This window comes from Electrophorus electricus, chromosome 1, assembly GCF_013358815.1.
Source record: "Electrophorus electricus isolate fEleEle1 chromosome 1, fEleEle1.pri, whole genome shotgun sequence".
In the NCBI taxonomy this organism is placed as follows: domain Eukaryota; kingdom Metazoa; phylum Chordata; class Actinopteri; order Gymnotiformes; family Gymnotidae; genus Electrophorus; species Electrophorus electricus.
In genome coordinates, this window is record NC_049535.1 from 22,719,448 (window position 1) to 22,732,318 (window position 12,871).

Here is a 12,871-nt window from a genome sequence, read left to right on the forward strand (position 1 = left end):
GAGAGAGAGAGAGAGAGAGAGAATACAGTACATAGTTGGGCTGGACTGAAAATAGGACCCACTGCCCTCTCCTGGTACAGTAAGCGCATTGTAAAACCCTAACACTCGGCTGAGAGGGGCTGGCATTCGGGCTGTAGCAGGCACAGGTGCGCTTTCCTTCGCTCTTCCGAAGGCGCGAAGCCCTCACTGCTTGACAGAATTTAGATTTCTTAGAGGTAAATCTTTATAGACAGAATGAAATTTACTTTAAGTGTACTGGCTGTTTTTGTAGCGTCTTTTGGAGTTATCAGCTTTGTGTGTCTGGTTCTGGCAATCGGAACGGATTTTTGGTACATTATTGACACTTCAAAAAGAGAGAACAACTCTGTGTCACTAAGTTCACATTCTGGACTGTGGAGGACTTGTAACGGTAAGACATATATTTGTTCTTTGATGTTAGATTATTGAAATAATATTAATTAAAATACGTTTTTGAGCAAGGACCTAAAATGTTGTCTTCTTTTACAGTTGACAACCAGTGTTGGCCATTCGTGAATCCTTTCAGAAACAGAAGAAATTTTACAGATTCACAAAGGCAGATACTAAGTAAGAACTGTTTTGCCTGTTATCATTACATGATTATATATAACTTAAATATGAGTGTTCCTGTGTGTAAATACTTGTTGAATTTTGGTAGATGTACAATTACCAGATCTTATCTTAGTACCAGATTTGATTCAGGAACTACAGTGCCTCAAAGTAGTGTTCAACCCCTTGCAGATTTTGCAAATTCAATAAGTTGTGAATAATTTACAGCCTTCAAACTTTGAACAAGAGCATAATCTATTAACAGATGCCTAAATATTACAAACAAAAAGTACAAGTTGCTTAATTAAATTATAATACATTTTAAACATAAAAATTAGGGTCAATTATTATTATTATTCAACCCCTAGGTTTAATATTTTGTGGAATAACCCTTGTTTACAATTACAGCTATTAATTGTTTTTCATAAGACCTGATCTGGTCGGCACAGATCTCTGGAGTAATCTTTGCCCACTCCTCCATGCAGATCTTCTCCAAGTTGTCTAGGTTCTTTGGGCATCTCTTGTAGACTTTGATCTTGAGCTCCATCCACAAGTTTTCAATTGAGTTAAGGTCAGGAGACTGACTAGGCCACTGCAACACCTTGATCTTTTCCCTCTTAAACCAGGCCTTGGTTTTCTTGGCCGTGTGCGTGGGGTCCTGTTGGAAGATGAAATGATGACCCATTTTAAGATCCATAATGGAGGAGTGGAGGTTTTTGGCCAAAATCTGCAGGTAGGCTGTGCTATCCATCTTCCCGTGGATGCAGACCAGATGGCTGGGCCCCTTGGCTGAGAAGCAGCCCCACAGCATGATGTTGCCACCACCATGCTTGACTGTAGGGATGGTATTCTTGGGGTCATATGCAGTGCCGTCCTCTCGCCAAACGCCCCGGGTGTGGTCAGCACCAAAAACCTTGATCTTGGTCTCATTAGACCAGAGAACCTTGAACCAGTCTGCCTCAGAGTCCTCCAAGTGATCATGAGCAAACCTCCGACGGACCTTGACATGATGCTTTGAAAGTAAAGGTACCTTATGGGCTCGCCTGGAACGGAAACGTGGCGTACGATACTTGTGGTATTTATTGAAACCAATGTCCCCACCGGCATGAGATCTTCCCGGAGCGTCCTCCTTGTCCTTGGGTCAGCCTTGACCGTTAGGACAAGCCTGGCCTCAGCGCGGGAGAAAACTTTGAAAGGCTGTGCAGGCTGTGGAAGGTTAACAGTAGATCCATAAGCCTTCCATTTCCAGATGATGCTCCCAATGTTGGAGACAGGTAGGCTCAACTCCTTGGAAAGGGTTTTGTACCCCTTGTCAGCCTTGTGACCCTCCACAACTTTGTCTCTGATGGCCTTGGAATGCTCCTTAGTCTTTCCTATGCTGACCATGTATGAGTGCTGTTCACTTGTTTGGGGAGGGGCTTTTATAGTCAGAAAAGGCAGGAAAAAACAGAAAATGAATCCAAGCATGGGAAGTTCATTGTTCTTAATACTTCAATTACTTCTTAATACTTGAGGGAACCAAACAGAATTCTGGTGGTTTGAGGAGTTGAATAATAATTGACCCTCTGGTAAACTTTGCAAAAAAAACCAAAACAGAAATAACATTCTTTTTTTGCTGCAGTGCATTTCACATGTCCAGGCCCATCTACAGTCCAAATTTCACAATACTAAGTTAACTCCAAATGTGTAAACCTGCAAAATCTGCAGGGGGTTGAATACTGCTTGGAGGCACTGTATATCATTGCATTTCATGTATAGCATCTCATCCTTTTCAGAAAACTGGAAGATGGAAATTTACCCTTACTAATAATTACATTATAGACACCATAACTAGGCTAATAGCTTCCTGATTTTATATAAAGAAGGTAGACAGAGGTTAAATTCCTCTTTTAGAGCATTGCAGACATCTAATTTTCTAACTCTAATATAAAGCACAGTGATTGTGACTTACAGCAGGTTTTCATAGGTTAATCCATCTGTTCCAAAACAAAATAATAAAGGCAATAAAAGACTGAATTAGTAGTGCATTGTTACTATTTAATTACAGTGCTTTACATTTTATGATTTTTAACACAGCACAGTCATATTACAATTATTTTCCATCATTTCCATATTTCCATTCATTGCATATACAATGAATATCAAATGGAGGGCCACAATTCCAGTGTGGCATTACGCTTTTGTTCAAATTCAAATCCACTTCTGTTTAAAAAAGGAACGTATTCGGTCATGTCCTTCAATGCACTGACACCTGCAGCTAAATATTCAGGATTTTTTCCCATTCTAATTAGATGTGCAGACTTTTTATTTAATATATTTGAGTAACTAATCTTTGGAAAGAGAAACATATAAATAAATGTCACACTAAAATGAAGAATCTTAGCAGGCACTGATCACCACACATTCCTAACTGTGATAACTTAGTATCTTTTTTTTTTCTTTTTTTTTAGAACTACCAAATGACTCATTGCCTAAAACTCATACTGCTTCAGATATGGTGCGATGAACATCATAGCAAGAACAAAGCTTCACTCATCTGCAGCAGGGGCAGGTTTAAGTGTCTTGAGGCTTGAGCTCAGCTATGATATTTAAAGTCCTGTGCAATGTTGGATTGTGATTTGTTGTAACTCTACACTGAAAAAGGGGGAAAGAGACTTTATTGTATGTACTAATACAAATTACATTAATATTCAGTTTACTAAATTACTTTGAACATTGAATTTGAGTTACTGAAACAACACAAATATAAAGGGTGCAAACAATTTATGTGTAATGAGAAGAGTGTGTTAAGTGTAAAAACACTAACAAGACAATAACCTTGGAACAAAAACCCTTAACAGAGATATCAGATCTATTAAAATTCTTGTATGAATATCTGAGTGAGCGCGCTTATCCTGTTCTAAATGGCTTGGTGACAGCTTCGCTCTGGTTTTCTGATTTTCTGATCTTGTTTTTGTGGTCAACCTGACGCCTGAAGGAAATGGATGGAATTTAGAGGTTGGTTAAATAAAGCCATTACCAAAATCAGGGTCACATATAATGCTGTGACTAAGTATTGCAGCAGATCAGCAGTACTCAATACATTTGTGTACATTAACACTACAAAACATCAAATATTAATCTATTCTGACTGCTGTACTGTATATAATATTCTATTTTATATATTTTGCTTTGCACACTCTTGGCATTCTCTCAGTCAGCTTTATGAGGAAGTCACCTGGAATGGTTTTCAGTTAACAGGTGTGCCTTGTCAAGAGTTAATTTGTGGAATTCTTAATGTGTTTGAGACAATCAGTTGTGTTGTGAAAAGTAGGGCTGGTACACAGTTCTATTCAGTGAATAGCCCTGTTCAACTGCTGTTCTAACTCATATTATGGAAAGAACCAGTCAACTTAATAAAGAGATAAGACATTCCATCATTACTTTAAATCATGAATGTCAGTCAATCCAGAAAACTTCTGAAAATTTCAAAACTTTGAATGTATTCCCAAGTGTAGTCATGAAATCCATCAAACGCTATGATGAAACTGGCTCTCATGAGGACTGCACCAGGAAAGGAAGACCAAGAGTTACCTCTGCTGCAGAGAATAAATTCAGTAGAGTGACCAGCCTCACAAACCACAAATTAAGAGCACTTCAGATTAGAGCCCACATGCAGGCTTCCCAGAGTTCAAGTAGCAGACACATCTCAACACCAAATGTTCAGAAGAGACTGTGTGAAGCAGGCTTTCTCGGTCAAACTACTGCAAAGAAGCCATTACTGAGGAAGAACAAGAAGGAAAAGAAAATTGCTTGGGCCAAGAATTCCAAGGGATAGTCATTAGACCAGTGGACATCTATATGAGTTGAAATTGAATATTTTTGGTTGCACCCGCCATGTCTTTGTGGCACACTTACCCAGCACGGCTACCACAGCAATCTGCAGTGATGTGCTGTCCCATCTGGTTTGCATTTAGTGGGGTCATTATTTGTTTTTCAACAGGACAATGACCCCAAACACACCTCCAGGCTATTTGACCAAGAAGGAGAATGATGGAGTGCTGCTTCAGATGATCTGGTACAGGACATTTATATTACAAAAGCAGTGGTGTTCAGAATTTATTTTCCGAACCCAACCTGTCTGCCCCTGGTTTAGAGTACAGCGGTTATAGCACAGTTAGCAAAGTAGACAGGAAGAAAAAGTAACATCTCATCTTATACCCAGATGAATCGCTCCAAGGATACTTCACGTTGAAGTTTCTTTTGATCAATGACTGCAATATACTTGGGTCCAGCTTTGATCAGACTATTTTCACGAGAGAGGGAGAGAGGAAGAAAGCTTCCGTTGGGAGCTAATGCAGAAATTAAACTCAATAGTAGAGCGCTATTATAGTTTTAGATTTGCATGCAGTTGTTTGTGCATACGTTCCCATGGCACTGAGAGCAAATGGGCACCAACTCTAAAAGTAAGCTATTACTTGCACTCCCATTTAACACCTAATTATGACAATTGGCCAATCAGAAGCTTCTAAATAAATCATTAGGTCCAGCCTGTTTAAAGAGACAACCTTTTGCGTATACATTTGACACACTGGAAATATGATACGGTGAATTAAAGCTGTTGACTGTTCTTAAAACAATCTTTGATGCACTTTTTGACTTACAAACAAAAAGTATTTTAACATGACATAAGTTTGAAAAATTGAGTTTGAATGTCATTAGCCTCGGTGTAAGTATGTTTTTGTCCTCAACTGTATGCATCAGATTAGTAGGGTTTTAAAAATTAATTTTGTAGAGAAAAATTGTTGTTCATAGGACATATTTTCAAAGTACATGCTTGAGAAAAGAGAAAAAGAACGGTGGCACAATAACACTATCTCCATTAAGACCAAATGGCACCTCACTAAAAGCATAACACATTACTGGAATTGTGTATTCTTTTTATCTACATCTTTTATAACTTATTATATTATTAATTATAATCAGGTAATGAGGTTATGTTCAGGAGGTAGGCCATTTGAAATAATGCATTTTAAAAATAGGTTGTGTATCCTGGACACTCCTTTTTCCCACCTGTGTTTTTTCATGTTCTTTCATCTCTGTCTGTAAAATATCCAACTGCAAGGGAACGAAGTCCACACACCAAGTCCATTTCTCATTTCTGAACAGACATTTCACAGTTCAACAGAACTGGCATCTGTACACAGCTGCAGAAACAGTTTGCAAAAGTATAAAGAAAAGATCTGAATATTTTATAAATCTGTATGAGTAATAATTCTGTTGTATACATTTGTGTATTATTATTTGTTCTAGCCCACTGCTGTAACAGTACGTGTACACCCAGTAGTTTTGTTTGGAGTCTATAAAGCTCATATTTTTGCTTTTGCTGTTTTTTTTGCCATCTGCATTTGTGTGATTTGAAGTACAGGGTGTAATGCCTGCTGTAACCATTCTCTGAAAAGTGCTCTTCTATTTCTGGGTTATAAATAACTTCTATGGCCCAAACTGAAGCCCATTTCTGCCAACTGAAGAAAATTAATATTTACTAATAACAGCTTTTCTCATAATTATCCCTTAGTTTCTTGTAAGAACATGAATTCTTTCCATATGTTGAAATTTTAAACCCCCTCACAAGTATTAGTGTCCCAAATAATGAAGAATGTTCTTTTAATTTTGACCTAGTGTGTCATAACATTGGAAATCTTTGCCAATTTGTGAGTTAAGGGGGAGGTTCTTGACGACCCTTAAAACCTGTTACCATTGTTTTACAAGCATGTAGAACAGTAGCCCACTGCAGTCTGTGTGTTCCAAATAAAGAAATCCACTGTTGAAGGAGGTACGTGGAGTGATCATTAGCAATCACACCCTCAAGCTCAACCTCCTTGAGCATCAACTTCGGAGAGAACAGCTATGAATCTGCACACCCCGCTGAGGTTAGCTCCAGTGCACCTGGTTACTGAATACCTCGATTAACTAGATGAAGTGTGTCAGATTGTGGTTACAACAATTCTCCAGAGCTGGTGGATCATTAGGGTCAGACTTGACATTCACAAGTGTAAAAGCTGCTATCACTACCGTGTCAGTGGTACTGCTGGGTGGACTCAGGGGAGCATATGCCATGGTCTAGTTGAACACTGCGTCATGCACATGGGACTGCCTCTCTAAAATAACACCTCATTATGAGAAAGTCTGTGACATAATTATGAGAAATGTGCTCATTATTATGAAATTATGAAAACATTTGTTATTTTGAGATGGGCTGCTACATCACAATTATAAACAAATTTATCATTTTTACAAGAAACTGAAATTATGATTTCTAAGATATTAAGTCAATACTGACAACACCTGCATGTCGCTGGCAGGGAGGGACTGAGACATGAGAAAAAGGATTGTGTTTATTCTCCTGTATAATTGTATAATTTAACAAAAGAACACAGCATCGAGCTGGCAAGAAAGTACAAAAAAAGTGTAAATGTAAAACATGCTGGCAGTAACACCCGAAGCACAGAGGCGCAGAAGAGCAGCAGCGTGGCTGGAGATTCAGCTTTTCAGCACAACATGGGCTTTTAGTTGTTCTAAAGGACAGATTCCTCTGGACAAAAGAATTCTTACTAAAGCACACACAACAGGTGGCTAGCTGCTGCTTAAAAGGTCCTCAGTTCCAGGCATCTCTGCCCCCTCCTAAGACATTTTAATCAGTTCTTTGTGTTTTATTGATTAACTGTGCATTTTTTTAACTGTGCCTTTATTGCAGACCTAAACAACATCAGAACTTAGCCATGGAAATGCATAATTCTCAAGGTCAAATCACTGTGTTAGACTAAGGTTTTGTATGGAAATCACCACAGTAGGCTTTCAGCTAAGCCCTCTACTTCAGTTAAATAGCAGGGGTATAATTGCTGTAGTGTTCATTTTCCAACCCATCTGCATAGAGGAAAACATTTGAATTTAATCACTAGCTTGAAACACATTCACATACTCATGTGATTTTAACAAATAGCATACCACTGACACATAAACTATATGGTTATTATTCAGTTCCTTGTTTTTTTAGTAGATACAGTTAAACTAATATCAAATTTAGATGCTTATGTGGAATGGAAATATGGAAATTAAGTGTTTCTACTAAAGTGTCTGCTATCTGTATATCAAACACCTGACTCAGCCTGAACTGGATATGGTAAGGGTTATCTGCAAAGGGCAGCTTTGGAAGGGAAGGGAAAGGATGATGGCTAGCACCAAAACATACATACATACATGCACCAAAACATACATACATGCATACATACATACATACATGCACCAAAACATACATACATGCATACATACATACATACATGCACCAAAACATACATACATGCATACATACATACATACATGCACCAAAACATACATACATACATGCACCAAAACATACATACATGCATACATACATACATACATGCACCAAAACATACATACATGCATACATACATACATACATGCACCAAAACATACATACATGCATACATACATACATACATGCACCAAAACATACATACATGCATACATACATACATACATGCACCAAAACATACATACATACATGCACCAAAACATACATACATGCATACATACATACATACATGCACCAAAACATACATACATGCATACATACATACATACATGCACCAAAACATACATACATACATGCACCAAAATATACATACATGCATACATACATACATACATGCACCAAAACATACATACATGCATACATACATACATACATGCACCAAAACATACATACATACATGCACCAAAACATACATACATGCATACATACATACATACATGCACCAAAACATACATACATGCATACATACATACATACATGCACCAAAACATACATACATGCATACATACATACATACATGCACCAAAACATACATACATACATGCACCAAAACATACATACATGCATACATACATACATACATGCACCAAAACATACATACATACATACTTGCACCAATGCATACATACATACATACATACATACATACATACATACATACATGAACCAAAACATACATACATACATGCACCAATGCATACATACATACATACATACATACATACATGCACCAATGCATACATACATACATGCACCAAAACATACATACATACATACATACATACATACATACATGCACCAAAACATACATACATACATACATACATACATGCACCAATGCATACATACATACATACATACATGAACCAAAACATACATACATACATACATACATACATACATACATGCATCAAAACATACATACATACATACATACATACATACATACATACATACATACATACATACATACTATGTCTTGGTAAGCAGTTGTAAATCCTATTACAAATGACCTGAATGGATATGTGAAAGTTGCTGACATTTATGCTAGTATGCTTAGCAGTAATTCAAGAACTGTGCTGTTGAGTAGTGCTTGAGGCCAGTTATTATGCAAAGACGTGTGCATGCATTGGGCCAGACCTCTTAACACAGTATTTGAACATGGCCGGAAGACGAGGTCACGGCAGAGTGTTCTCTTACAAAAGTGTTTGGGTGGGGGTCAAAAGATGGTCCTCCTAGGTTGCATAATATGGAATGCAGGGGATTGATTCCAGACATGGACTTATCCCAGAAATGAACTGATTCCAGACATGGACTTATCCCGGACATGAAACTGATTCCAGACATGGACTTATCCCGGACATGAACTGATTCCAGACATGGGATGATTCCAGACATGGACTGATTCCAGACATCTTGAATTCTCCCCCTCTTTTGTAATTTTTCTGTGTCTGGTGAAATCACGGGGAACATGTGAGGTTTCACTAGCAACTCTGGCATAGTGGTTTGTGAAATAGTCGTGCATAGCTCAATCTGTGCATCAGGTTTTCCCGTTAACTAATGAAACTATTAGAACATGTGATTTAGCAAGCAAAGCTTCTGATTGGGCTCAAGATGGACTCTAATGGGGGTTTTGTGGCACAGTATATTGGAGGATGCATTTCAAATGAGTCTCCTTGGTTAGAGCCATTTGACTTGTTGGGCCTTTGAAACAAATACTTGATTGCATGTTCAATACCCAATTTTGAAGAGTTTAATATTGAGTTCTCAATATCCAATATTCAAGAGTTTTTTTATTCAAGAACTTTTGTAGCAATGGCTTACAGTTTTAGCAGGTAGTAACCTGACTCTGAAAAACTCATTTGTTTTGTTTGTGTTGGAAATATCAGCCATTATATTAACAAGGGAGTTGGGATAACAGCTTTGCAATTTTGCTTAGCCAGCTGCTGCAAAGTTATGTGTGTGCCTCCTGGTAGTTTTGTGGAGAGATGTACAGGTCTGGCTGTGTCTGCCTCATCCACAGGCAACAAGCTTGCGGGCTTCTTTCCCTACCTTCAGGGCAGTGCCCAGGAACATTCGTGATCTGCTCCAGAGTTGTGCAGTTAATGTGGAATAGGAAATGGCCACCCATGCCGAGCTTCTCTCATGGGGGTGTCAGGCTGCAGTCCTGCTTTAAGCAACAGCCCCACAATTCAGTGTATCCCCTACCTGAACTATTCACAAGCTGGTTATCAAGCCCTTCATTAGGTGTGAATGAACAGAAGGAAAAAAAAACCACCCAGTTGTGCAGCACTGTGCTCCGTGCAGCTCTTTAGGCATGCCATTCGGTCTCACCCTCCGCTGAGATGAATGTGTCTCTCCGCAGACATGCAGGGAGCCTTCATCGTGCTGCTGCCCCTCAGCGTGATCGTCCTCTTCATCGGTGGGATGCTCGGGGTTATCAGCATGCTAGCCAAGGCCCACCTGCTCCTGCTGGCAACCGGAGCCCTGCTCCTCTGCGGTGGTGAGCGTCCTCGTCCCCATTGCACTCACATGGACATGTAGGACCAATTTGAACAGCCTCTTCAAACAAGAGCCTTACTTTGCGTTGAAAGCGGTCCCATGGTTCATACTACTTATAGTTCTATATGCAGAAGATTTCATCTATGGAAATAAGCACAAAAAGACATGAAAGGTTCAGTAAGGTTATGTGACCTCTCCTGTTTCATGATAAACTACCATCCTCAACCACGACCATCATCAAATTGCTAACCATATTCTTGTTTAATGCCTTTCTCCAGCGGTGATCACCCTGACCGGCATCTGCGTGTATGTGGCCTATTCCGCAGCAGCCTTCGAAGAGGCTGTATGCCTCTCCGGACACCAGGCTCTGCAGGACATCGGCATCTCGTTTGGCTGGTCCCTGGTGCTTGCTGCCCTGTCCTCTGTCACTGAGCTCCTCACAGCCGTCGCGTTCCTGCTGGCTTCAGCCCGGGTGGGGCAGCTCACGCAACGGCAAGAGGAAGTTTATGCAGGAGAGAGAGAGACACTAGGGAAACCAGACTAAATCTGTGGCAAAGTTGCATTCTCACCGCTTAAAACAGAAAAATAAATAAATGTAGCTGGAGAATTGCTGTCTCTCCCATACCGAGCTATTCATGTACGAAATAACATTACATCAGATGCATCAGATAGGTGGAGCCCCATATCTTTCATGCTTGTAAAGCTTTGTAGAGCTGTATTGTTATGAGTTTTAATTCATTTAGCTATGACTGTTCTCTTGAATCCTCTTGAAGAATCCTAAACTAAAACCTCTTAAAGAGGTAGAAAGCAGAAGGTAGAAATCCATTTAACAAATAATCCTCTGCAGTGCACTTTTAAATGCACAGATTCTAGCTATAATGGTTCTGTCAATATCGCGACAAAATGCTGTCAAGAATTACTTTATTGCTGTGGTGTAATGAGAAGTCTCTAAAATAAAGACCCATTAATGAACGTTTACAAAATCTCTTGCTAATTACTGACACAAAAATATGACTGGCTTTCTCCCTGGTTGTCCTGGGTTTGAATGCAGTCTGAAAAAACTGGTGAAACAAATGCTGTCTTAACCCACAAGGCTCCGTGGGGACCGGATGGAGGTAGTAAGTGACAGTTCCCAGGCCAATTGGCTCAGACAGCTTCCTCCCAGCATAACAGGAGGGAAGGCTGCTCCCTAATAATGCTGTCCCTGTGTACCAAGAAATCACGATTACCGTACCAATTAAGGTCCTTCATTCGTGAGACAATTGTGAGACAGAATTAGGAGCCTTTCAGATACTTTCAGGTAGGAACTAAGAGCTATTGTTTGCAATAGCATTCACTAGAACACTGTTTGCATGGGATCACCTGTGGCAACCCCCCCCCAAAACAATGTTGATAACTAATCACCAGATGAGCAGAATGAGACTCCCCCCTACAGAGCTGAGAAAAGGCAAGAAGTGTGAAACTGCTGCATATTTACATTTCATGTAGAGAGAAACTTTTTCCCATGCTAAAAGAAGGCATGTAACTTTGAATTTCATCATTTACAAATATGGGAGCAAGCTGTGTTGAATTGTCTCTCATTACTGTATGTGACAGGTGGGTGTTGAGTACCAGTGAAAAAGAATGACTTATAAGATTGTTTCTCTGTACTGAGGAAAACAGAAGCCTCGGATGGCATTTGAACAAATATCACTTATCACGTCATGTTTTCAGCAGGTTGTTTTTCACAGGCAATGGTTGACAAAGGCTAGATAACTGTATGTAACATTCTCCAAAAACCTTTTTAACATATCTAACTTTTGAATATGCAAGTAATTTTACGAGTAGTTTTGACAGCTTTAGTATTCAATATGTAAGAATATATTATCTTACAAAATTGCACCTTTAGCTGGTGCCTTTTTTGCCAGGGAGGAATTATTTTTAAATGTTTGAATGCAGTTCAGTATTCGTGAACCTGAAATACCTATAATACAGTGCACAGAGCTTCCAGCTACCCCTACACATCTTCAGACTGCAATTTCATGCTATTTAATGGAAATGATTTGCAGATTACATGTAGAGTCCAGTGCCTCTTTGAAAATCTTATGTCCAATGTTACATCACTCTTCCTTGTCAGCATTAACAAAGTATATATTTATACTGTTCTAAACACATTTGAAATGCATTGAAATACATTATTAATATACAGTACTGTGGAAAACCCTTAAGCCACCCAAGAAAATTATTTAAAGCTATTTATCATTGTACAATGTACTTAATTATTAATTTAAAAACTGACTCCATGGCAAATTGAACCTAGCTTCCCCCTTTAACCTCTTTTTGCTCTTTTGACTGTCAAAGTGATTACATGCACTATAAGAATTCCATTTATAGGTTTTATTTGAGTTTCACTGTTTTATTTAAGTTTTAGTGTGTTTAAACTGA

At 38.9% G+C, this 12,871-nt stretch overlaps 1 protein-coding gene across 2 annotated transcripts; it reads left to right on the forward strand.

Moving 5' to 3' along the window:
* The first annotated feature begins 63 nt into the window (after positions 1-63).
* Positions 64-11,424, forward strand: LOC113572869 (transmembrane protein 114). 2 transcript variants are annotated; one of them, XM_027002784.2, is made up of 4 exons: positions 64-409; positions 508-585; positions 10,311-10,448; positions 10,774-11,424. In XM_027002784.2, exons 1-4 carry the CDS (start codon positions 235-237, stop codon positions 10,989-10,991), a joined length of 609 nt encoding a protein of 202 aa, XP_026858585.1. In that variant the 5' UTR covers positions 64-234; the 3' UTR covers positions 10,992-11,424. The 2 variants fall into 2 exon arrangements, with proteins under 2 accessions (XP_026858585.1, XP_026858584.1); XM_027002783.2 differs by having other exon boundaries at positions 68-409; positions 10,726-11,424.
* The last annotated feature ends 1,447 nt before the right edge of the window (positions 11,425-12,871 follow it).

Bases quoted from the DNA above. Each gene is read 5' to 3' on its own strand.
- LOC113572869 (XM_027002783.2), top strand. From the start codon at position 235: ATGAAATTTACTTTAAGTGTACTGGCTGTTTTTGTAGCGTCTTTTGGA. The intron at 586-10,310 runs GTAAGAACTGTT...GTCTCTCCGCAG, and splicing joins TTCACAAAGGCAGATACTAA to ACATGCAGGGAGCCTTCATC. The intron at 10,449-10,725 runs GTGAGCGTCCTC...GCCTTTCTCCAG, and splicing joins AGCCCTGCTCCTCTGCGGTG to CGGTGATCACCCTGACCGGC.